At 69.8% G+C, this 23371-nt stretch overlaps 8 protein-coding genes across 8 annotated transcripts in view; 4 read left to right on the forward strand and 4 right to left on the reverse strand.

Annotated features, from left to right (window-relative positions):
- Positions 1 to 144: 144 nt before the first annotated feature.
- On the forward strand, positions 145 to 912 carry AURANDRAFT_5703 (hypothetical protein; the record flags this gene model as incomplete). Its single annotated transcript, XM_009036510.1, has 2 exons — positions 145 to 306; positions 544 to 912. Coding segments are annotated over 2 exons (531 nt in total), but the record flags the coding sequence as incomplete, so codon positions are not given.
- Positions 913 to 1156: 244 nt separating this feature from the next.
- On the reverse strand, positions 1157 to 4035 carry AURANDRAFT_52868 (hypothetical protein; the record flags this gene model as incomplete). Its single annotated transcript, XM_009036991.1, has 4 exons — positions 1157 to 2987; positions 3144 to 3225; positions 3320 to 3370; positions 3435 to 4035. The coding sequence occupies 4 exons, from the start codon at positions 3986 to 3988 to the stop codon at positions 1263 to 1265; spliced, it is 2412 nt and encodes an 803-aa protein (XP_009035239.1).
- Positions 4036 to 10837: 6802 nt separating this feature from the next.
- AURANDRAFT_59945 (hypothetical protein) lies at positions 10838 to 11999 on the forward strand (the record flags this gene model as incomplete). Its single annotated transcript, XM_009036657.1, has 1 exon — positions 10838 to 11999. One exon carries the CDS (start codon positions 11007 to 11009, stop codon positions 11985 to 11987), a length of 981 nt encoding a protein of 326 aa, XP_009034905.1.
- Positions 12000 to 14241: 2242 nt separating this feature from the next.
- AURANDRAFT_15232 (hypothetical protein) lies at positions 14242 to 14595 on the reverse strand (the record flags this gene model as incomplete). Its single annotated transcript, XM_009036990.1, has 1 exon — positions 14242 to 14595. A coding segment is annotated over one exon (354 nt), but the record flags the coding sequence as incomplete, so codon positions are not given.
- Positions 14596 to 15557: 962 nt separating this feature from the next.
- Positions 15558 to 16442, reverse strand: AURANDRAFT_71153 (expressed protein; the record flags this gene model as incomplete). Its single annotated transcript, XM_009036989.1, has 1 exon — positions 15558 to 16442. The coding sequence occupies one exon, from the start codon at positions 16417 to 16419 to the stop codon at positions 15598 to 15600; it is 822 nt and encodes a 273-aa protein (XP_009035237.1).
- A 2024-nt stretch (positions 16443 to 18466) lies between these two features.
- On the reverse strand, positions 18467 to 19132 carry AURANDRAFT_5555 (hypothetical protein; the record flags this gene model as incomplete). The annotated part of the gene is made up of 3 exons (XM_009036508.1): positions 18467 to 18584; positions 18625 to 18987; positions 19035 to 19132. Coding segments are annotated over 3 exons (579 nt in total), but the record flags the coding sequence as incomplete, so codon positions are not given.
- Positions 19133 to 19666: 534 nt separating this feature from the next.
- Positions 19667 to 20929, forward strand: AURANDRAFT_62619 (hypothetical protein; the record flags this gene model as incomplete). Its single annotated transcript, XM_009036658.1, has 1 exon — positions 19667 to 20929. The coding sequence occupies one exon, from the start codon at positions 19667 to 19669 to the stop codon at positions 20927 to 20929; it is 1263 nt and encodes a 420-aa protein (XP_009034906.1).
- A 1286-nt stretch (positions 20930 to 22215) lies between these two features.
- AURANDRAFT_71154 (hypothetical protein) overlaps positions 22216 to 23371 on the forward strand; it is a gene marked incomplete at both ends in the record, with an annotated part of 13851 nt that continues 12695 nt past the window's right edge. The window contains one exon of the mRNA XM_009036659.1: positions 22216 to 23322. Within this exon, the coding sequence (XP_009034907.1) occupies positions 22216 to 23322 (1107 nt within the window). The remainder of the gene's footprint in view (positions 23323 to 23371) is intronic.

A 23371-nucleotide genomic window follows, 5' to 3' on the forward strand; every position in this document is an offset into this window, starting at 1 on the left:
CTCGGTATCCATGCTCGGCTCGTCACCTCCGATAAAATTCACTTGAAACTACTCCGAAATGCCATTGCAGTGCCCGAGGCGGACCTTGACGACGATGGGCAGCCCCGAAACTTGAGTATGGGCGGCGGTGCGAGCTCCGAGGCGTCGTCCGAGGTGAGCCTCGTCGGCCACTCCGGCCCGATCCTCGCCGTCGCCTTCTCCGCGTCCGGCGAGGTCGTCGCCACGGGCAGCAAGGACTGCACGGCGCGGCTCTACGACGCGGCGTCCGGCGCGCTGAAGATCACGCTCTCGGGCCACGGCGAGTCCGTCCTGAGCTGCGCCTTCTCCGGCGACGGCGGCCGCGTCGTCACCGGCGGCGGCGACGCCGCGGCGCGCGTCTGGGACGCCGCGTCGGGCGAGACGGCCGTCGAGCTCGAGCACCCCGCGGCCGTGCGCGCCGCCGTCTTCTCCAAGGACGACCGGCGCGTGCTCACGGGCTGCACCGACGGCGTGGCGCGCATCTTCGACCTCGCGGCGCCCGCGGCGCCGCCGACGCGGCTCGAGGGCCACGCGGGCGCGGTCTACGACGTCCGCTTCGCGCCCGACGAAGCCGCCATCGCGACGGCGGGCCACGACGCGACGGTGCGGCTCTGGGACGCCGCGGGCGCGGCGATCCGGACGCTGACGGGCCACGGGTCCTGCGTCTACGCCGTCGCGTTTGCTCCCCGCGGCGCCAGGGTCGTCTCCGGCTCCGAGGACAGGACGGCCCGGGTCTGGGACGTCGCGACGGGCGCCGCGCTCCTCACGCTGGCCGGCCACCTCGGCGACGTGTCGAGCGTCGCCTACTCCGGCGACGGCGCCGTGATCTTGACGGGCTCCGAGGACCGGACGCTGCGGCTCTGGGACGCGGAGAGCGGCGCGCTGCGCCGGACGTGCGCGAAGCACCGCGCCGAGGTCAACGCGGCGGCGTTCTCCGCCGATCGGATCGTCACGGGGTCGAAGGACCGCACCGCGCGCATCGTCGATCTCCAGGCGACGCTCGACGAAAAGCCGCGCCGCTCCTTCTTCCGGAGGAAGGAGGCCGGCGTGGACCCGTTCCCCGACGAGCCGGAGCTCGACCTCGACGGGTCCGGCGACGACGAGAGCCACGGGAGCTAACGCGTGCGTCAAGAGTCACGGGAGCTAACGCGTGCGTTAGTCGGGGGCGCGCGCGGCGCGCGGGAATGGTGGTCCCGCGGCGGCTCGCGCGTCGCCGGGGGCGCGCAAAACGGGGGAGCAGAACCCTAGACGTTCTTCATCTTGGGCTGGTTCTTGGGCTCGATCCTTCGCATCATGGACGTGAGCTGGCGGCCCGGCGCGGGCTCGTAGAAGTTGTCGACGTCCGGGAACCGCTTCGCCATGTCGTTGATCGTGTCCTCCCATAACACGCCGGCCATGAGCTGCTCGCACATCTTCGCCTTGATGGACTCGACGTCCTTGTCGTGGGGCTTGGCCGTGACGTTGGAGTAGACGACGCGCGCGGGCGCCGCGAGGCGCGCGGTGGAGAGCGCCTCCTTGAGCTTGTCCGCGGCCGTCGACATGTAGGGCGAGTGGAACGCGCCGGACACGGGCTGGACGATGGTCTTGGACCCGGCGATGCCCGCGGCCTTGACCTCGGCCTCGACCTTGGCCAGCCCCTCCTTGGAGCCGCTGAGCACGCGGCCTTTCGGGAAGAGCTGGTTCGCGATGGACACGCCTTCCGGCATCATCTTCTTGAGCGCGTCGTCGTCCAAGCCGACGACGGTCATCATGCCCGACGGCGCGAGGTCGCAGGCCGCGCCCATGGCGTCGCCGCGGATCTTCAGCAGCGTGAGCGCGGTGTCGAGCTCCATGACGCCCGCGAACGTGAGCGCGCTGTACTCGCCGAGCGAGAAGCCCGCGGTCGCGGCGCACTTGTTCACGGCCTTGGGGTCCTCGCGCTGGAGCTTCTTCACGGCGGCCATGGACGTGAGGAAGACGCAGACCTGGGAGAAGCGCGTGTCGTTGAGCTTCTCGACGGGGCCCTTCTCGACGAGCTCGAGCAGGTCGCAGCCGAAGATCTTCGACGCCTCCTTGAACATGGCCTTGACGCCCGGCGTGTCCGCGTAGGGCGCGAGCATGCCCACCTTCTGGGCGCCCTGGCCCGGGAAGAGCATGACGTTGCCCGAGTCCGTCGGCCGCGCGAAGACGGCGGCGAAGGGCTTACTGCCCGCCTCGGGGATGGGCACCTTGGTCTTGTCGACGACCGTGAGGAACTTGGCCGTGCACCAGCCGTCGATGGCCGCGTAGGGCGAGCCGTTGGCCGTGTAGCAGACGATGCGCGACCGCAGCGAGCCCTTGGCGTTCTTCGCCTCCTCGACGACGTAGCACTCCGTGCCCTGCTCGAGCGTGACGCCGAGCTCGGGCGTGTCGAGCTCGCAGCCCGCGCGCATCATGGCGCCGTTCTTGCCCGTCACCGTGTGCATGGTCGCCGTCGTGCCGGCGAAGGCCGTGACCGCGTCCGCGGCCGGCGCCGTCGCCGCGGGCGTCTCCGGCGCGGGCGCCTTCGGCGGCTCCGCGGCCGCGGCGGCCGGCGCGGGCGGCGCGGCGGCGGGCGCGGCCTCGACCGTGCCCTTGAACTCGAAGAGCTTCTTCGAGCCCCAGCAGTCGCAGGCCGTCTTCGCGCCGTCGGCCTTGGTGTACGCGACGATGTGGAGGCGCACCGTGCCCTTGGAGTTCTCCTGCTCCTCGCTGACGTCGACGAGCCAGCCGTTGTCGATCTCGGGCTGGACCTGGGCCGTGCTCAGCTCGCAGCCCGCGCGGACCGCCGCGCCCTTCTTGGCCGTGCAGAGGTAGGACTTGAGGGGCGCCATGGGCTGGAAGGACTCGATGTCGCCGATGACGGCCTTGAACCAGGTCGCGCGCGCGGGCTCGTCGTAGACGAAGAGGTGGTGGCCCTTGATGGGGGCGTTGACGCTGCAGTCGCTCGTGACCTCGCTCCAGGCCGAGACCTAGAAGTCCGAAAACGTCGGCGTCGGCGGCCGATGGCGAGTTGTGCGTGGCCACTGAATCGAAAGGCCACTTTTTCTCAATTCCTGGGTTGAATCCTTGTTGCCGAAATGAATGAAGTCGCGCGCCGCGACGGTTGCGGGACGCCGCGAGCGCGCGAGCTCCTTCGTCGCGCGCTTGTCGTCGCTGCCGTAGAACGTGCGCACGGGGCAGTCGAGGGGCGCGTTCTTGCCCGTCCACCTGCGCGCGGCCGCGACCGGTCGTCGCGCGGCGCGGCGAACGACGACGGCCGCGCGCGGACGGAAAAAAAGTCGCCGGACGCGGGGAGACGCGCTCCGGGTAGGCGTCGAAGCAGGAGAAGTCGACCATGAGCAGCGTCTTGTACCTGCGGCGGCGGCGGCGGTCGTCGGCGCGGGAACGGCGCGGTCGGAAGACGCCGCGCTCGCTACATCTTCCACATGCCCTCGGAGAAGACGACCTCGTTGATGGACCAGCCGCGGGCCTCGTCCTTGAACTCGTCGTCGCTCATGCCCTTGGACACGGCCCAGGGCCGCTTGTCCATGGGGCACGTCGGCGACGGGAAGCCGGACGCGACGAGGACCGTGGGCGCCGGGTGGCCCTTGGCGCGCGCGAGGAGGCAGAACTCGTAGGCGACCCAGGTGCCCATGGAGTGGGCGAAGATGGCCCAGGGCACGCCGCCCTTGAAGAGGTCCTTCTCGCAGACGTCGAACGCCGCGGACGCGATCGCCGCCGCGGACGGCAGGCACTCCTCGCGCATGCGCGTGTCGCGGCCCGGCGGCTGCGCCGCGTAGACCTCGACCTTCGTCTTCTTCGCCCAGACCATGAGCTCGTTGTCGCGGCGGCCCGACGCGCCGCCGAAGGCCGTCTTGTCGGCGCCCGTGTACACGTTCTCGGCGCTGCCGGAGTTGGGAAAGGTCACGAGGCGCAGGCGCGCGTCGGCGCCGCACTTCGTCTGCTTCAATTGCGGGAACCACTTGTCCATCGTGTTTGCTAGTTGCGAGCACAGGAGTCGACTTTCGGAGATGTCGTGGGCCACCGATGCGCTCGTAGAAAAAAGTGCAAGTTCTGTTCAATAAGACGCGCTGAAGGCGGCGGGGGTCCCAAAATACCCAGCCTCCGGCACTCCCAAGCCCGCCTCGAGCCACAACAACCGCCGCCTGTTGTTACTCCGCCGCCGCCTCGAGCTCCTTGGGCGCGCGGTCCGCGTCGTCGACGAGGTACTGGCCCGGCGCGTCGTCGGCGACGCCCGGGCTGAACTCGAGGAGGTCCGCGCGGAGCTGGGCCAGCGCCGCGACGAGCTCCGCGCCCGGCGCCACGTCCGGGTTCGAGTCGAGGAGGTTGTCGAAGATGTTGTTGGCCGTCTTGCGGAACGCGCGGACGCGGTCGGGCTGGCCCGCGATGCCCTCGACGTTGAGCCGCAGACATTCGCGCCGCGCGGCCGGGTCCTTGATGGCGAGCACGTTCTTGATGACGTCGACGTCCGCGTGGACGTCCTTGGCGAGCTCCGCGTAGGCCGCGGTGCGCACGCCGTCGAGCACCGCGAGCCATTCGGAGGGCGCGTTCGCAGGATCCGCGACGCCCCGGTCCCTCAGCTTCGCCGCCTCGACGGCGATGGCGTGCTTGAGGTAGGCCACAAAGTCCTCGTCGAGGCGGTGGCGGAACTTGCGCGCCGCGTCCCGCAGGCCCGCGTCGCCGGCGGACTTGGCCGAGTCGCAGAGCAGGCGGATCGTCTCCAGATGGTTCTTCTCCGCGAAGGCGGCCATCTCCGCGAGCTGCGTGACGAGGTCGATGACCTTGCCGTTCAGCGTGTCCAGCGCCGCCGCCGTCCTCGCCGCCGCCTCGTCGCTGTCGCACGCGCGGAGCGCCGCGCGCGCGAGCGCCGGAAACGACGCGTCGAGGAGCACGTCGCGGTACGCGTCGGCGACGAGGTGCGCGACGCTCGCGTCCGCGGCGCCCATGACCTCGCGCAGCAGCACGTCGAAGCGCGCCGCGATGAGCGGCGACGCCTCGGCCGGCGCCGCCTCCGCCGGCGCCGCCCCGGCCGCCGCGACGGCCGCGGACGCGGCGCCGCGGACGGCCTGGGGCGCCGCGAGGATGTCGACGCCGCCCTTGAGACCATTCCCGAGCGCGACGTCGAACTGGGCCTGCTCGACGTCCACGAGCCCGTCCTCGAGGAGTGCGGCCTCGGACGCGCCGCCGGCGTCGCCCGCCGCGGCGCGCGCGAGCGCCTCGCCCGCGGCGAACATGGCCTGGACCGTGGCGTCCGCCGGGCCCGCCTCGGCTTCGCCGGCGTCGAAGAGGTCGAGCACCTCGGCCTCGAAGTCCTCGCCGTAGGAGCCGTCGTAGAGCTTCGGGTCGAGCGCCCGCCGCCGCGGCTCCTCGCCGACGAGCACCTCGGGCGCCGCGGCCGTCGCCACGGCGGACAGCGACGCCGCCGCGAGGCCCTCGCGCAGCGAGCTCGCCACGCGCGCCTCGGCGCCGCGCACGAGCTCCTTGATGGACGCCGCGGCCGGCGGGCCGACGCGCTCGACGACGACCGCGCCGAACGGCGAGTCGCTGCCCGCGGGCCGGTAGGCGACGTCGACGCCGTTGTCGGGCATGGCCACGTAGCGCACGCGGATCGTCGGGGTGCTCGCGTCGACGGTGACGGGGAACTGCGGGTCGCTCAGGGGCGACGCGCTCCAGCCGTCGAGCCAGCCCTCGACCTTCGCCGCGGCGCCGGGGACGAGCGCGCACTCGACGAGCGCGTCGCCGTTTTTGACTACGATGGTGCGGCGCGCATAGCCGCGGTGCTGCGGGTGCTGGAAGGCTGCGACGCCGCACAGAAAGGCGCAAATTCTCCGCACCATCGCGGACGGCAAGGTCGCGAGCGCCTTGTGGTAGCACCCCGTAAGGTCGTACTGATAGCTTAACTAGTGCACGTTAGATTTGACCGAATTTATTATCGGATCTGATCCGGGGGGCGGCAAAGTGAATATATCTACACGCTCCTGAGGTCCAGGCGATCTCGAAATGGTATCCCTTGCGGTCATCGGTTCCAGGGATGGCGAGGGATGGGTGATCAATTATTTCAACGGCCACTTAGCCTTACTAGGTGATTTCAATATTTTTTTTGAGAATTTTTTTCCCGGCACGCCTTGCAGCGGTTCTCGCGAACGGGCTAGCCTCCTGTTGCAAGCGTGTGCTCCCCTTGGAGAGGGGGTCCATGGGCGTCTATCGACGCGTCCAGCACGCGATTGGCGACGCTTGGCGCGTGCGCCGACCACGCGCGCGCGTCCAAAAGTCATGGAGCAAAATGTCACTTAAAAAGAGTGTTTTCGCACGCTAGGAGTATTGGAAACGAAAGAAAACACGTGATTCTGGCATAAGACGTAAAAAGTTCGGGGTCGGAGGTCGGCAGGAACGCGTCGAACCACCCCCCGTCGACCTAGCGGGGTGCTACTTGTGGAGGTTTGCGCTCGCTGATGTTTGGTGCGGTCGATGCCGCGGCGGTCGACCGCAATCGTCGATCAGACTCAATAAATTTTGAGTGCCATGCGCGCCATGCGCGGGCGCGCGGCCATCGCGCTGCTCTGCATTTCGCGCGCGTGCACCGCAGCGGTCATGTCGGCGCAGGACGTGGAGATCGAGACGTCGTGGGACCACGACGCCGACGCCGTCTACGCGTCGCTGGGCACGCGGCGCTTCACGGCGCGGCCCGTGAGCCGCAGCGGGTCCGGCGTCGTCTACAGCGCCGCGGGCGAGCGCGAGTTCGTGCAGCGCGAGGTGCTGCCCACCGTCGAGTACCTGCGGCGCGAGCTCCGCGTCGGCGACGCGCGCGGGCCGGGCGCGTCCGCGACCCGCCCGTGCGGCTTCGCGCTCTTCACGGAGCGGTCGCTGGTCGCGACGCTGGCGACGAAGGAGACGTCGGCGCTGGACGCCTTCTTCGACCGCATCCTGCTCTACGAGGACTGGCGCGTCGCGGGCGTGCCCGAGAAGTTGCCGCTGAAGGCGCGCGCGAAGATCGTGAAGATCCACGCGATGGTCACGTCGCCCTTCGAGACGACGATCTTCCTGGACTTCGACGCGCGGCCCTGCATGGCGCGGTTCGTCGACTTTTTGTTCCCCCTCGTGGCCGGCGACGCGGACGTCGCGCTGACGAACAAGTTCGACGGCCAAGCGGAGCTCGCGCCGGACCTCCACCTGCGCCTCGAGCACAACAGCGCCTGCGTCGTTTTGGATTCGACGTCGCCGCGGACGGCGCAGCTCCTGACCTACTACCTCGAGGCGTTCCTGGGGCTGAACCAGCGGAGCGGCGAGGCGCGCGACCAGCCCGCGCTGACCGTCGCGTTGAAAAAGGCCGCGCTCGGCTCGCCGGACCCGCTGCGCCACGCGGACATGAGCCCGACGACCTTCTGCCGGAACAAGATCTCGCCCATCGTGTCCTGCGACGCGGGCTGCGCCCTCGTGCACAAGCCGCAGAAGCACGATTTATCGTTCAAGACGTTCGTCGTCGGCGCGAAACGGACGGGCATCACGTCCGTCGCCATGATGCTCGACGCGTTGAAGCTCGAGCCCAAGTGCGACGTCGCGTCGCGGCTCCGCGCCGCCGACGCCGTCGCGCTGGGGCGCGGCGCGGAGCGGTACGCCGTCGCCGTCGAGACCGCGGGCCGCTACCGGACGTTCTACGACGCGCCCTGGAACGACGGGGACCTCTACGCGACGCTCGCGACGGCCTACCCCCGCGCCAAGTTCGTGCTGACCGTGCGCGACGGCGCGGACTGGTGGGCCGACGTCGACGACATGCTGCGGTGCGCGCCGCGGCTCCAAAAGGAGCGCTACGCGGCGACGCTCGGTGTGACCTGGGACGACGACGGCGCCGCCGCGGCGGCGAGCGTCCCCGCCCACGCCTGGGGCGGCCTCTTCGGCCAGCTGCGCGACGAGGGGCGCGCGCCCGCGTCGCGCGCGGCGCGCTTCGTCGCCGCCTACGAGCGGCGGAACGCGGCCGTCGAGGCGTTTTTCCAAGGCCGCGACGAGCGCCACCGCCTGCTCGTGCTCAAGGACCCCCTCGAATCGTCCGCCTACCGCGTCTGGACGGCGGTCTGCAACTTCCTCGAGGCCTGGAGCGCCTGCCCGCGGACCCGGGGGCTGCCCGGCGCGTCCGCGCTCGCGGAGCGGAAGAAGAAGCGCGCGGACGGCGACGCCGCGCCCTGCCCCGCCGTCGGCAGCGCGTCGCCGCTCCAGCGCGGCTCCTTCTCCCTCGCGGACCGCGAGCGGCTGACGGGCCTCGCGCCGCCGGCGGACGCGGCCGAGCGGCAGCCCGCGGCGCGCGGCGCGCGGCTCCGGCTCTACAAGCAGCGCGTCGCCGCGTACCTCAACACGACGAAGCAGGCGTCGACGACGCCCCCGAAGCCGCCGGGCCCGCGCAAGTCGCTCCCGCGCAGCCAGCGCCTCGCGCTCAAGCGGGCCTACGAGGCGAAGCTCGTGCCCAAATGGCACCCCGAGTGCGCGCCGCGGCGGCCGCGCGGCGTGCTCTACAACCGCATCCCCAAGAGCGGCAGCGCGTCCATCATGTCCTGGATGAGCGGCCAGCTCAACGAGACGGCCAAGTTCAAGCACGGCATGGACGTGACGAACGTGACGTGGTGGACGCCGCACATCGCGAAGCATCGCTGGCTCGACGGCGCCGCGGAGCGCGAGTACGTCGACTCCATCCGGGAGTACGGCGCGTTGGGGCGCTTCGTGACGCAGCGCCACGTCTACTACACGGACGTGCGGCACGCCCACGAGGAGGGCGTGGAGCTCATCAACATCGCGCGCGACCCCATCGACCGCTGTATTTCCAGATACAACTACGAGGCCTTCTACAAGAAGCGGCTGCCGCCCGTGGACTTCGACGAGTGCTTGGACGGCGGCCGCTGCGACATCCGGGGCTGGCGCGTGTCGACGGGCGAGCAGCACGTCTACCAGGACTACCCCGTGCCCTCGAAGCGCGCGAACGCCAAGGAGTGGAAGAAGTTCCAGCGCCTGTCCTACAACCAGTCCATGGCGCTGCTGTTGGACGAGTGCAACGACTACATGACGCGCTGGTTCTGCGGCCACGGGCCCGAGTGCCGCGACGAGCGGGACCCGGGGAAGGCGCTCGACGTCGCGAAGCGGCACGTGCGCGACGCCTACGCGCACGTCGGCGTGCTCGAGGACCTGCCGAACACGGCCCAGCTCTTCCGCTTGCTGCTGCCGGACTTCTTCGAGGGCGACCCGGACCACACGCCCGACGAGGCCGACTTCCCCGCGCTCCACAGCGAGAAGTCGAACGCGATGAAGCTCCAGGCGCTCCTCAACAAGCAGGTCAAGTCGGGCCCGCTGAGCCCCCACAACCTCGACCTCCTCCACGAGACGAACAAGCGCGACGTCGAGCTCTACTACTACATCCTCGAGCTCCACCGCCGGCGCGTGCGCCTCTGCCTGCGCACGAACGGCACGAACACGGGGCCCGCGACGCGCGACCCGGAGGGGTCCGTCCACCCGGACTGGGCCGCGAAGGACGTGACCTCGCTCCTCGCGGTCAAGGCGCGGCCCGCGGCGTTGTAACATGCAGGTTTACAGGCTAGGTTGCGGCTTCGGGCTCGGTGCTTTCGTCGTCCGTCGCGGCCGCGGCGTCGTCCGCCGCGGCCTCGTCGTCGTCCGCGGCGCCCGTCGCGCCGTCGTCGCCCGTCGCGCCGCCGTCGGCCGCGTCGTCCGCGGCCTCGCGCTCGTCGGCGGCGAGCGCGCGCTCCACGACCGCCTCGAGCTTCGCGGGCGCGAGGAGGCCGTCGTAGAAGCCGTCGACGTCCGCCTCGAGCCGGTCGTGGAAGAGGGAGCCCTCGACGTCGACGGTCGGCGCGGTCTTTTTCACGATCTCGAAGATGCGCGGCGCGAAGATGCGCACGACGAAGCGCCCGAAGAAGGTCACGAGCCACATGGGGAAGAAGCCGGGCACGTTGACGCGCTGCGCCACGGTCCAGGAGGACCGGTCCGCCGCCACGGGCGCGCCGCGCGCGAAGCCGTTGACCGCGGCCCAGCCCAGCGCCACGGGCCCGAGCTTCGACGGCTCGTTGAGCACGCAGGCGACGACGTGCCCCGAGTTTTCGAGGTCCTCGTGGAAGCTCAGGCGCACGGTGAGCGCGGGCTGGGGCAGCGGGTAGGGGAAGTTGATGGCGATCTGGCGCCGGAGCTGGAAGTTCCTCGGGCCGGCGGCGCGGTCCGACAGGCTCGCGGCGGACGCGACCCACGAGTTCCACCGCGGCGCGAGGTCCGCCTCCTTGGCCAGCGCGAGGACGTTGCGGGGCGACGCCGGCAGCGCGCAGCGGAACTTGAACTCGATGGCCCGGTCCTCCAGTTGGCGGAAGTGGACCTCGAGCTCGCAGCCGTCGCCGTACGAGGTCTCGTAGATGGGCGCCTCCGCGCCCCAGGACGCCTCGCGCGCGTCGAGCTCGTCCTTCGAGGCTCCGCAGGAGTCGTGGCAGGCGACGAGCGCGTCCGTGAGGAACGGCCGCTCCTCCTCGTCGAGCGGCGGGAAGGCGAAGGGGTCCGCGTCGGCGTCGACGGGGGCAGCCTCGGGCTCCGCCGCCGCGAGGGCCGCGTCCGCGAGGGCCGCGTCCAGCGCCGCCACGTCCTTCTCCGGGGCAGCCTGCTCGGGCTCCACCGTTGTTACTCCCGCCACGTCCAGCGCCGCCACGTCCAGGAGGGCTGCCATGCTCCTGGAGCTCCCGAAGACGAGGCTGAAGCGCCACGGAAGCCACGGCACCATGGTAAGTTGACTTCAATAAAGGGTAATGTTGCCTGCCACAGCTCTAAACACGCAAGGCGCCGGGCGTGGCGCGTAGTGGCGAACGCGCGCAGCGCATCGACGCCGCAGCGTCGCACGTCGTGCTCGAGCGCGTCGCCGAACGGCGTCGCACGTGGTGCTCGAGCAGCGCACGCCGCGCGGCGCGTCGACGTGAACGGCGTCCTCGCGCTTGACAGCACGGCGAAAGCGGACCATGGCCGTGAACCACGACGTCGACGAGGCGCTGCTCGAGCCCTTTAACTACATCAGCGAGAACCCGGGCAAGAACGTGCGCGGGTCGCTCATCGACGCCTTCAACATGTGGCTGGGCATCCCCGGCGACCGCGTCGAGGCCATCAAGCGCATCGTGTCGCGGCTCCACAACGCGAGCCTGCTCGTCGACGACATCGAGGACGGGTCGCAGCTCCGCCGGGGCAAGCCCGTCGCGCACGCGATCTTCGGCGTGCCGTCGACGCTGAACACGGCGAACTACGTCTACTTCATCGCCCTCGAGGAGTGCCACCGGCTCGACAACGGCGAGGCGCTCGCGGTCTTCGTCGAGGAGCTGCTCAACTTGCACCGCGGCCAGGGCCAGGACATCCTGTGGCGCGACTCGTGCCGGTGCCCGACGGAGGCCGAGTACACGACGATGGTGCTGGACAAGACGGGGGGCCTCTTCCGCCTCGCCGTGGGCATGATGGCCGCCTTCAGCGACCGGCGCAAGGGCGAGTTCCGGAAGCTGGTCGACCTGCTCGCGCTCTACTTCCAGATCCGCGACGACCTCGTGAACCTGCGGTCCGACGACTACATGCGGTCCAAGTCCTACTGCGAGGACCTGACGGAGGGCAAGTTCAGCTTCCCGATCCTCCACGCGGTCCACGCGGCGCCGGGCGACACGCGGCTGCTGAACATCCTCAAGCAGCGCACGGAGAACCCGGACGTGAAGAAGCACGCCGTCGAGCACATGGCGTCCCTCGGCTCCTTCGCCTACACGCGGACCGCCCTCGCGAAGCTCAAGGCCGACATCGGCGCCGAGATCGCGCTCCTCGGCGGCCACGCGCGCCTCGCGGCGCTCATGGACAAGCTCGACGCGCAGATCGCCGACAAGCAGCGCGCGCCGTCCGACGAGCTGCCCCCGCCGCCGCGCGGCTCGCCGCTCGACGACGGCGCCAAGTGCCAGTTCGACACGTTGTAACATCATCGTTTTACGGGCCGCCGCGGCGGCGCGCCCGGCGCCTTCAGGTGGTTGATGTTGATGGTCTTCGGGATGTCGTGCGCCTTCCGCGCCGCGGCGAAGTGCTCGGCCTGGGACATGGAGAAGGCGTCGGCGTCGACGTCGTAGTGCGTCTGGATGATCTCCATGTGGAGCAGGTCCCGGAGCCCCGAGCTGATGCGCGCGCGCTCAAAGGGGCGGATGTCGTCGAGGAAGCTCATGGCCACCTTCTCGTCGCCCGTCTTCACGGCCGTCAGCTTCGACCCGACGATGAGGAAGACGTCGCGCGTGTCCGCGTGCCAGGTCTTCGGGTCCGACGGCAGCGGCAGCAGCGACGCCGGGGGACGCTCCAGCGCGTCCGGCATCGTTCTCGAGCGAGTTCGCACGGGCGCGACGCAGCGGCGCTGTGCGCGGGTCGTCCCCAGCTCACGCGGCCATGCGCGCGCCCGGCGATGGGGCGACGCCGACGTAGGCGGTCGACGAGATGGGGCTGCTTAGAGACAAGTTTCGAGCGTTAACATCGACCTCATTACGGAGAGCAATGGCCACTGGGGAACAACCCAGCGTGAGTCTCACCTGCTTAATCTCCAGCCCAGCGCGAGTCTCACCTGCTTAATCTCTCGTGAAAGCAGCCCTCTTTGCTCAAGAGTTGGGCCACCGTGCCTCTTTTAAAACCGCAGCCCCTTGGCTGAGGAGAGCATGGCCACCTTCGAGGCCGAGACGACGACGCTCGCGCTCGCGACGCCGACGGCGCTCGCGATGCCGACGACGGTCCCCAAAGGGAGCTGGAAGAGCTACCTCGTGGAGCACGGACACGTCGTCCACCGCTACGCCGAGGTCTGCGCGGAGAAGGGCTGCATCGTCCGCGCCGGCGTCGCGCTCGACTCGAAGAAAGTCGCCAAGCTGCCGCACCGCGCGCCGCTGAGCGTCGTCCGCGAGGCGCGCGCGGCCGACGGCGTGCTGCGGCTGCGCGTGCGCACGCGGCCCGGGAGCTTCTGCCCGGCGCCCGTCGACGGCTGGATCAGCGACACGACGGGCCGCGGCACGAAGCTCGTCGAAACGACGGACGCGCACCCGCCCGAGGACGACGGCCGCGGCGGCCGCCAGGGCGACGCGCCGAGCGGCGTCGTGGCCTTCTGCGACTTCGTGCTCGCGGACGTGCTCCGCGCGGACGAGCTCTGCCGCGGGAGCGGCTGCCTCGACGTCGCCGGCGGCGGCGGGCCCCTCTCGTCGGCCCTCGCGAAGCGGGGCGTGCGCTGCAACCTCGTCGGTGCTCCAGGGTCTTCTTTTTCTCGGTTCTTTCGATCGCCCGTCCGAGACGAAGTTTTTCGCCCGTCCGAGGCGGAGTTTTTCGCCCGTCCGAGGCGGAATCGCCCACCCGCGTCGCGAGTCCGAAACGGACGTTTCCCACCGTCGCGCCGCCCCAGGTCGACCCCGCGGCGCCCGACGAGCTCCGGCCCGCGGCGCGCGACGACATCAAAAAAGTCGGCGGCCCGCTCTACCGCATCTACAAGAAGCGCTTCGAGGCCGGCGACCCGGAGCCCGACGCGCCGCGCGGCGGCCGCGACGACGACGACGACGAGAAGCGCACGCTCAAAAGAGGCCTGGGCCTCGACTACTGCCAGGCCGTCGGCACGTGCTCCGCGCTCCTCGGCTACCGCCCCTGCGCGGCGACGGAGAGCATCGTCGACCACGCGATCCGCCGCCGGAAGCCCTTCGCGATCCTGCCCTGCTGCGCCTACGCCGTCGACGGCCAGAGCGTGTCGGGCCTCCACGACATGGCCGACAAGCTCCAGAAGAAGGACGCGTCCATCAAGCGCACGGTCTGCGCCGGGAGCCTCGTCCTCTACTCGACGTTCGGCCGCGAGCCGCCGGGCTCCGTGCTCCGGGAGGACGACGGGGGGTCGTAACGGTCGGAGTGTTGTATTTTACGAATTCATTTGGGTAGTCCTAGGCTGCTTTCGGTCGGTTAGACCCTACCCCCCCAAGCTCAGTAGGAGTCCGACGCGTTGCCCGACAGACGTGGCACGGGCCAATGCCGGCCGCCGGCAGGAGACCAGAACGATAGGACCTGGCGCTGCACTTCCAAGGGGAGTCTGCCGATGCAGCGCGACAGCACGTTCAGGCAGCGGCGCTCGTGCCGCGAGACGCACGCGGCGAAGCCGCCCATGTTGACGATGTGCGCCGTCAGGTCGTGGACGTGCGCGGTTCGCGAGTTGATCTGCGAATAGGGGAGAATCTTTGGCGCCGCGCCGGCGCGAAGTAGCATCAACGTCATTTTGCAACTCCCCCTCTGAAGTGCTTTGTCCATAGGAGTACTGCCGTCGTCATCAGCAGTCGATGGATTGGCGCCCGCGTCGAGGAAAAGCCGCGCGACGGGCTCGTTGCCTCTCGCAATCGCGTGGTGCAACGGTGTACTTCCGAAGGCATTAACACAGTTCACATCCGCGTCTGCCTTCAGAAGAAGACGAGCGCAACGGAGGCCGACATCGCTGCGTTTGTATGCTGAGGTAAAGTGGAGTGCTGAGCCCTCGTTTGGTCCGCGGATATGGACGTCGGCGCCCGCGGCGAGAAGAATTTCAACAGCTTCGGTCGAAGCTTTCGGAGTGAATTTTCCACGCTGCTCCGGGAAACCTGCCGCGTCAATAGCATAACAGAGGAGCGGCGTCCAGGTCGTTGCCACCGTGACCAACGCATTCACGTCTGCGCCCTGCTCTAAAGCCCATCGAAGCGCTGTCAGATTATGAAAGCGTATGGCGTCACGTGTAACGAAATTCAAATCCGTCGACATAACGAGAATCTGCGCGCGAGGCGCCTCCTGGGGAGTTTATGTGCGAGTTGTGGTCGCGCCACTCGGCGAAAGGCGGCTGTCGACAGACCTTGTGCAAAAAAATCGCTGTGGCAAAAAAACCAAGCATTTGCCGCCTCCGTGGCCCGGCCCGCGCTTTAAACTTGCGATGTCGGCGGGCTTCGAAGGCACGCAGAAGCGCATCTCGCTCCGGCTGCTCCTCACAGACATCATCTCACAGATGGACAGGCCAGCACGGGTCCTGCTGCGTGACTGGCTCTATCTGATCAAGGCACAGCGAGACGCGGGTCAGCTCCCGTCCATCAGCAAAGCGATCTGGGAACAGGGCCCGGAAGTCGTCGGTCCGATGTGGTTCGCCGCGCTCGAGCGGCAACGCATACGAAACGCCGCGATCGGCGCGAGCGCCGAGCGATCGCGCGCGGAGGATCCCGCGCGACGCGTCGAGCCCGAGGTCGAGGAGCCGGTGACGCTCGATCTCGGCCTCGACCTCGGGCGCCTCACGCTCGACGGGCCGGGCGCGTGAAAAATTACGCTCGCGCGGCGCGAGCCCTCGCGGAGTCTCGCGACGAACGCCTCGCGCGGCGCGCGCGAGACGTCCCGACATCCTCGGCGAAGCCACCACCCCCTTTCGGAGGCGCTCGCCGGGGCCCTCCGCGAGCAGCGCGCTTCGACGGGACAAGCTTCTCGTCGCCGCGCTCCGAGAAGACGAGGCCGCCTCCGCCTCCTCGACCCGCGGAGGCGCGCTCAATTAACTTTTACTATGTGGGGACCCGCCTACGGAACTCACGCGTTGGAGTCCAGGGTCTTGGGCGAGATCGCGGGCACGAACGCGGAGATGATGATGTAGGTCGCGAGGGCCGTGAGGATGAAGGACACGGGGATCTCGGAGACGCACGCCGTCGCGCGGTGCGAGTTCTGGAGGCACGTCGACACCGCGGTGACGAGGAACGCGGCGCCGATCACCGTGCCGAGGACGAGCTCGTACCAGCGGAGCGTGCAGGTCAGCGCGATCGTAAAATAGACGATCAGGTCGTCGAGGTTGCCGAGCGCCGCGACGATGATGAAGCGCTTCCGCGCCGCGTCGGCCTCGGGGTCCTCGTCGACGCGCAGCCCGCTCTCGAGGCAGAGCCGCACGGCGTCCTCGCAGCAGTTCAGGTCCTCCTCGTACTCCTCGTCGCTCTCCTCGAACGTCGCCGAGCCGTACGCGGCGTCGCGCTTCTCGCGGCGCAGCAGCGACTCAACTTCCTCTTCCTTCTCGGGGGCGACGGCCCGGGCGCCGGCGCAGCGGCCCTCCTCGACGGCGAGGTGCGCCGCGTAGGCGAGGAGCAGCGCGCCCGCGAAGCACGCGACGGCCTTGTCGACGACGCGCTCCTCCTTCCCGCCGGCCGACGCGTGCGTCGCGAAGTGGACGGTCGTCGCGAGGCCCACGGCGAGGGAGCAGAGCACGGCGACGACGGCGAGGTACTTTTGGGCGACGACGCACTTGCCCCACTTGCTCTCGCGGGCGAGGAAGGGAGCGAGCCAGACGACGTCGTCGCCGCCGCAGAGGAGCTTGAGCACCACGGCGGCGCCGATCTTCGCGAGGACGCCGTTCACGCCGGGCATGGCGGCCCCGTGATAGGTTTTTGGCGTAAGGGGGGCGGCGAGCTGAGGGTTGGTGGTGGCAATGCCTCGATTTCGATAATTTCCGTCGGAGAGGCTCGTTGGGCTCGCCACATCGGGGGGCGCTGTCGACCGCCTCCGTCGACGCGCACATGGTCGCAGTAGCCGTGCACCACGTAGGCAGAACGCTCCCTTCTACTTCTACAGAGGGCTCATCTGGACGCTCTCCTAGTGACAACCGCGTCGCGGTCGCGCGGAGGGGAAACCGGCACGGATTTGGGTGTCTTACCGCGCGGAGGCGCGTCACACATCAAGCCTCCCAGTCGCGAGCGCTCCCCGCGCGAATTCTCGACCCCTGCCTGGCTGGCGAGACGCGGCTGCGAGCTCGAACCAACGTTTGGCTTCGCCGAGGTCGCGCTCCATCTCGAACGCGTTCCATCTTCCGAGCTCGAACGCGCAAGCCACGCCACATTGCGCATCGGCGAGGCCTTGTTGAGCGGCTAACTTTAACATGCGGAACGATTCGGCACTATCGGTCGACTCGAGGAAGACTGCAATGTTGTGGTACGCTGAAGCGTCGCCCCGGTCTGCCGCCATTCGAAACAGCTGCATCGCCTTCTTCTTGTCTAGCTTGACGCCGGCTCCATGCTCGTAGCATCTCCCAAGGCTTATCATACAGTCCACATTCCCGTTCTCCACGGCGCGCTTGTATAGTTTCACGGCCTTTTTTTCGGATCTTTTCAAGCCAAAATCTTCTTGCTGGTACGCCATCCCCAAGACAAACATCGCCTCTGGCACGTCGTTCTCTACATGGCGACGAAGCCGCGCCAGGTCCTCGGCCGCGGATTTCGGCGGCGGCGTCCGACAGAGAGGACACGTCTTGAAGCGGAACTTTTCATGACATGAACTGCAGACCCTTTTGCAGCAGCAGATTTGCACGGCGGTGCCCATGTTCACGTCCCAGTCGTCGAGGCAGATCGGGCACCGCGACCCGAAGCGCTCCGACGCCGCCTCCGGCTCCGGGTTCGCCTCGCGCCGCGCGCGGGCGGCCTCGTGCTCGGCTTTGATGCGCGCGCGGATCTCGTCGGCCTGCGACCGCGGCGCGGGGCCGTAGACCGGGAGCGACGGCCGGGGCGTCGGCGCTTCGGCCCGCGCGCGCTCGCTCCGGATCTTCTTGCACGCCTCGCGGTGACCCCGCTCGCGCCAGTCGACCTTTTGACAGGCGACACTGCAGTACTGCGTCGTCTCGCAGGGACAGTTGAGCTTGGCCTTCTCGCCGCAGATGGTGCAGGTGAGACGAAGGCGAAGAGCTTTCGCCCGTGCCTTTCTCTGCTCGTACTCTCGCTGCTTGACCTGCCAGTCCATCTCGCCCGGCGTTTTGGGGGGGTCCATCGTGTCCGTCGCCCGCGACAATCGTCTCCTTGAGGTTCTCGCCACAAGCTCGTCGAGAGAGCGTCTAAGACGCCGACGGCGGCCTGCCTCCGCCTGCAAGCCAGCCTCCGAGGACTCCTCCGACCTCCTCCGAGAGACCCTCCGAGGCGCCCTCCGACGCCGCCTCCTAAGCCGCCAGGCCACCAAAAACCAGCACCACTGCGCACACCGAGGAGAGTCGCCGCGCGCTAACGGGGCCGCTCGCGCGGAGGAGCTTCTTACGACCGCCGACCTAGGAGATCGCGCAGCTCCGGCCCTTGCTGCGGACGTAGAACGTGTCGCCGACGTTGATCTCGGCGCCCGGGCTCGCGTGGGTGATGTTCTGGCCGAAGAAGACCTCCTGGCGCCACTTGGGGTTCTTGAGTTTCAGGGCCGCGCCCGTGCGGTACTCCTTGAGCGTCGCGGTGGGCTCCGCGAGGGCCCGGGGCCCGCCGCCCTCGTCGGCGGCGGCGTCGTCCGTCGTCGCGTCGCCGCCGTCGGGCTCGCCCGTCGCCTGGTCGATGGTGGGCATCTTGCAGCGGCTGCAGGGCTTGGCCACGGTGAGCGCGAGGCGGTCGCCGGCGCGCGTCATCGTCTTCCAGGCGTCCTCGGCGAAGGGCGCGTTGCCCTCCTTGGTGACGCCGGCGACGACGAGGTTCGGCCGGAAGCGGTCCATGGGCACGGGCGGCGCCTTCTTCTTCTCGAGCCTCGCGTTGAGGTCCGCGAGCGACTCCGTCGCGGCGACGAGCAGCGGGAACCTGGGACGACGCAGGTTCGGAAACATGAAACAAGAGCGACACGCACCCGTCGGAGAAGGCCGTGGAGGTCCGCTTGGGCGCGTACTTGCGGTCGACCTGCCGCGTCGCGCCGTCGGGCATGCGGACGAGCCGGCAGCCGCGGCACCGGAGGAACTTGGAGACCCACTTGCCCGCCGTCGCGCCCTGGTCGACGCCCTCGACGCTGTCGCCCCAGACGCGGCAGGCGACGCGCGGGCCGTCGTCGACGACGGGCGCGTCGATCGGCGGCATGCCCGGCGCCTCGAGGCGGAGCGCGCCGGGCGCCTCGGCCGGGAGGCTCGGCGCGACGAGGCAGAGCTTCGGGAAGCGCCGCTGGCTCACGAAGACGCCGTCGGCGTCGACGACCATCCAGCGCCGGTCGTTCCTGCGGCGCGCGAGGTTTGCGTCGTCGAACGCTTCGCTCTTTCGGACGCCGGCGCGCGCTCGAGGCCGCACTGCGCGTCGAGCCTGGCGCTGTAGTAGCGCACGCCCTTGCAGCTCTTGACCGGGTAGACCCAGATCTCCTCGACGCGCGCGCGCGGCGGCCGCTCCGGCGGCGGCGTCACGTAGTAGACGCCCGCGAACGGGCCGACGATGAGGCACGCGCAGACGAGCGTGTCCGTGGACACGAGCCAGCAGAGGCCGCACCAGGCGCCGTAGGCCGCGAGCAGGCCCGCGAGCACCTTGGCGCCGATGAACGCGTAGGGCTTCATGATCTCCCAGTCGCTGCGGTGGTACTTGGCCATCTCCTTCTCCTCGAGCAGGCGCCGCCGCTCGCGCCGGCTGAGCTTCTTCTTCGGCGCATCGTCGTCCTCGACCCTGCGGCGCGACGATTGTGTGATGTGTTGCATTGGCGGACGCTGCGACGCGCGTCTTCGTGGCCCCCATCGCGTCGATTTTTCTGGCACACCTCGTTTGTGGCAGCCGAGCAGAGCTCAAGCAAAAGCACTCGCTGAACGGGGAAGGAAGGTGCAGTCGTTGCCGCAAAGAGGCCGAGGGTGTGCGACGCTTTTCCGTCCCGAGGCTGCGCCGCGACGCCGAGAACCCCCCAGTTAAGCTAAACGATGGCCGCCGCCGAGGAGGCGACGGAGCACGCCTGGCGCGACCCCGAGCGCGTGCGGAGCTTCTTCGAGCTGCGGGAGCAGCGGCGCGAGGTGAGCGCGGACTACGTCCAGAGCGGCGCGTTCGAGCTGACGACGCGCGACGACAACGACCACACGTTCCACGGCATCGTCTTCAACGTCGAGCTCACGGGGAGCGTGCCCGTGGAGTGGCTCGACGTCTGCGGCGTGAGCGTCCGCGGCGCGCTCGGCGAGGTCAAGGTGCTGTCCGCGGCGGGCGGCTTCGAGCCGAATCTGACGCTCGACGACCGGCCGGAGATGCGGCGCTACTTCTCGCCGCTGAAGCCGCCGAACGAGTGGAAGCTGCGCTTCGCGGGCGACGTGCCCGCCGCGCCGCGCGAGCCGCGCGAGCTGCCGTTCGCGCAGCCCGCGCGGCTCGCGCCGCGGGACGCGGGCGACGCCGACGGCGCCGCGCGGCACCGTTTGGGCGTCTACGTCCACGCGGAGAGCTCCGACGGCGTCGTCTACAACAACCAGCGCCACCGCGGCGTCACGCTCGAGGACGCGCACGTGCGGATCCTGTCCGGCGTGGCCCACACGGGCGGCGCGCCCTTCGCGCGCGTGGGCTACTGGGGCGACGTCGCCTGGCGGCCGCGGCGCGAGTTCGTCGGGGCCGTCAAGTACGAGGTGCGGCTGCTGCTGTGGACGCCGGACGCGCACGGCCGCTTCGGCGCGGGCTTCCGACGCCTCGTGAAGACGTTCTTGTTGTGCCGCGCGTCGCACGTGCTCCGCGATTCGGGCGCGTGCGGCCTCGGCCACCTGCCGCTCGAGGCGCTCTACTACTGCCTCGCCTTCGCGCGCCACGACTGGGCGCCCGACGACGACGCGCCGGCGGCGGACGACGCGGCGAGCGACGGCGACGAGGCCTGGGAGGTGCGGCGCGACGCCTACGGGAGCCGCGTGCTCGTGCCCCGGAGCCAGTGCACGAACGACGACACGGACGACGACGACGACGACGACATGGACGACGACATGGACGACGACGACGACGACGACGACTACTACGACGACGACGACCAGGACTTCGTCGACGACGACGACGACGACGACGACGACGACGAGCTCCCCGCGCCGCCGGAGGAGGACCACGTCGCGGAGCACGCGTGGGCGGAGACCGTCGCCGCGGCGCTCGAGGACCTCGACGAGCCCGACGACGGGTCGGAGGAGGAGGCGGCGGCGGTGCCGCCGCCGCCGCCGGACGCGTGAGCGGTTCATAAGTCGAGCGACGATGTCTTTACTTCTCCGCGCGACTTCGCGAGTGGCGAGAGCCGGGCGCGGCGGCGGCTACTCTAGAGAACGTCACGATCGAGCGACGGTGTCTTTACTTCTCCGCGCGACTTCGCTCGGGTCCGAGTCGGGAGCGGTATTCTTGGTGCTTGGCGAGGGAGGCGGCGGCGCGCCTTCGACCTCGCGCGCGGTGGTCGCGCGCCTACTTGGCCTTGTACTTGGCCATCGCCTTCTGGGCGCGGACCTTGTCCGCGTCGGCCAACTTCTGGTACGGCGCCTTCTCCTTGTCGGAGAGCTTGCCCCACTCAACACCGATCTTCTTCGCGACGTCGCCGATGGAGTCGCCGTCCTTCTTGAGCTTGGGCCGCATCGCGGAGCTGAAGAAGATGTAGGCGGAGGACGCGCCCTTGGGCTTGTTGGGGTCCTTCTTCGCCTTCTTGGCGGTCGGCTTCTTCGCGGCGGGCTTCTTCGTGGAGGGCTTGGCCATGTTTTTAATTAATATCTGCGAAGGGGTTGACACACGTGGGCAGGCGCGGGTTGGAAGGGGCGGAGCGGGCGGCCGAGCGGGCGGAGGGCGGAGGCCCGAGGCCCGCGGGATGGGAAGCGAGTGAACGCGCGGGCGCGGAAGAACCGATGGATATCGATAGAGTTCTCGCGCGAGCGCTCGCGTCGCGTCTACGGGGGTGGGCCCCGTCACCGGGTGGCCCGTCGGTCCCGACGGGACGAGGTCGCCCTCCGAACGCGACCCCGCCGCCCCAAGGGCCGGCGGGGGCGCGGACGGGAGGATCGCCTTCGCCGAAGCGAGTCGAAGGCGATCGAAGCAAACTTTACGACGGGCGATTTACGAACTCCGAGGAGTCGACGATCATCGGAGGGGGTGTCGAGGGGGTCGAGGAGGGGGGTGGGAGGCATTTTGGGAGGGTAGGCGGGGCGGCGCGGGCGGCACTCACAACAGATGTCGGGTCGAGCGAATCAGGAACGTCGAGATCTCGCGAGAGCACCGAGACGGCAAGATCGGAGCTGTGCCGGGGCGCAGGTCGAGGCATCCACCCAGCAGGAGGGAATCCGCACCCATCCACTGCACACGCTGGATCCCCCGGACTTCTCCCAGACGGATTCCCGGGCGACCGGCCCACGCGCACGGAGATTCAACCCCAACTTCAACATTCCTGTAACGTTGCACCCACTTACCTCCAAACACAGCCCGATTACTGAAAGATAATGGCGCCCACTCCACATTCGTGGTGAGGAGTACGCGCCAAACCATGGCCATGGACGTCCTCCCGGCCCAGCGGTGGGACGCCTTCAACTACTCGCGCTGGGACCGCTTCGGGGACGAGGAGAGCGCCGACGACGAGGCGTCGCTCCCGACGCAGCCCGGTCCGCCGGCCGCTCCCGAGGCCGCGGCGCGGCGGTCGCCAGCCGTCGCGGCGCGGGCGCCGCCGCGGCGAGCGCCGGCGGCGCCGCCGGTCGCTCCCGAGCCGCCGCGCGCCGCCGAGCCGGCCGAGGAGCCGCGCGCCGCCGAGCCGCCCCCCGCGGCGCCGGAGGTCCCCGCGGCCCGGGGCGCGCCCGAGGACGAGTCCGAGGCCGACGAGGCGGAGAAGACGGACGACGCGGACGACGCGGAGCACGCATCCCCCGAACCGGCGTCCCCGGCGACGCCGACGGGCGGCGACGTGCCGTTCTTCCAGCGCGCGCGGCGGCGGCGCCGGAGCCGGTCCACGGGCCCGGGCGTCCACGGCCTCCAGCGCTACAGCACGCCGCCGCGGGGCGCGCGGCCCCGCGGGAGCATCGAGCGCTACACGGCGCCGCGCGTGGGCTTCGTCGCCGCGCCGGGCCTGGACTACAGCAAGTGGGCCGACTCGCAGTGGAACTCTGAGAGCGACGAGGAGCGCGAGCGCCTGCCGCCGCGGCGCCACAGCATGCCGACGAACAAGGCCAAGGCCCGCGCCGAGGTCGCGCGCCTCGCCGCGCGGAGCAGCCACCCGGACGCCGCGGCCGCGTTCCGGGCGCCGTCGCCCATCGACTACAGCCGCTGGGACAAGATCGACGACGAGGACGACGAGGACGAGGACGGCCGGGCGACGGCGCCCGCCGAGGAGGCCGAAGGCGACGCGCGCGACGATTCGCCGCCCGCGGTCGCCGCCGCCGAGGAGGAGCGCGCCGCCGAGGAGGAGGAGGCGTCGTCGCCGCAACCGTCGTCGCCGCGACCGCCGTCGCCGCCGTCGCCGCCGCGGCGCGCCGACGAGCCCGGGGGCATCGACTACAGCCGCTGGGACAAGATCGCCGACGACGACGACGACGAGCCCGGGGCCCTCGCCGAGCCCGAAATCGACGACGCGAGCGACGGCGACTCGACGCCGTCCGTCGACGTCGTCGAGGAGGAGCCGTCGTCGCCGCGACCGCCGTCGCCGCGACCGT

The sequence above is a fragment of the Aureococcus anophagefferens genome, assembly GCF_000186865.1.
Source record: "Aureococcus anophagefferens unplaced genomic scaffold AURANscaffold_5, whole genome shotgun sequence".
Lineage (NCBI taxonomy): Eukaryota > Pelagophyceae > Pelagomonadales > Pelagomonadaceae > Aureococcus > Aureococcus anophagefferens.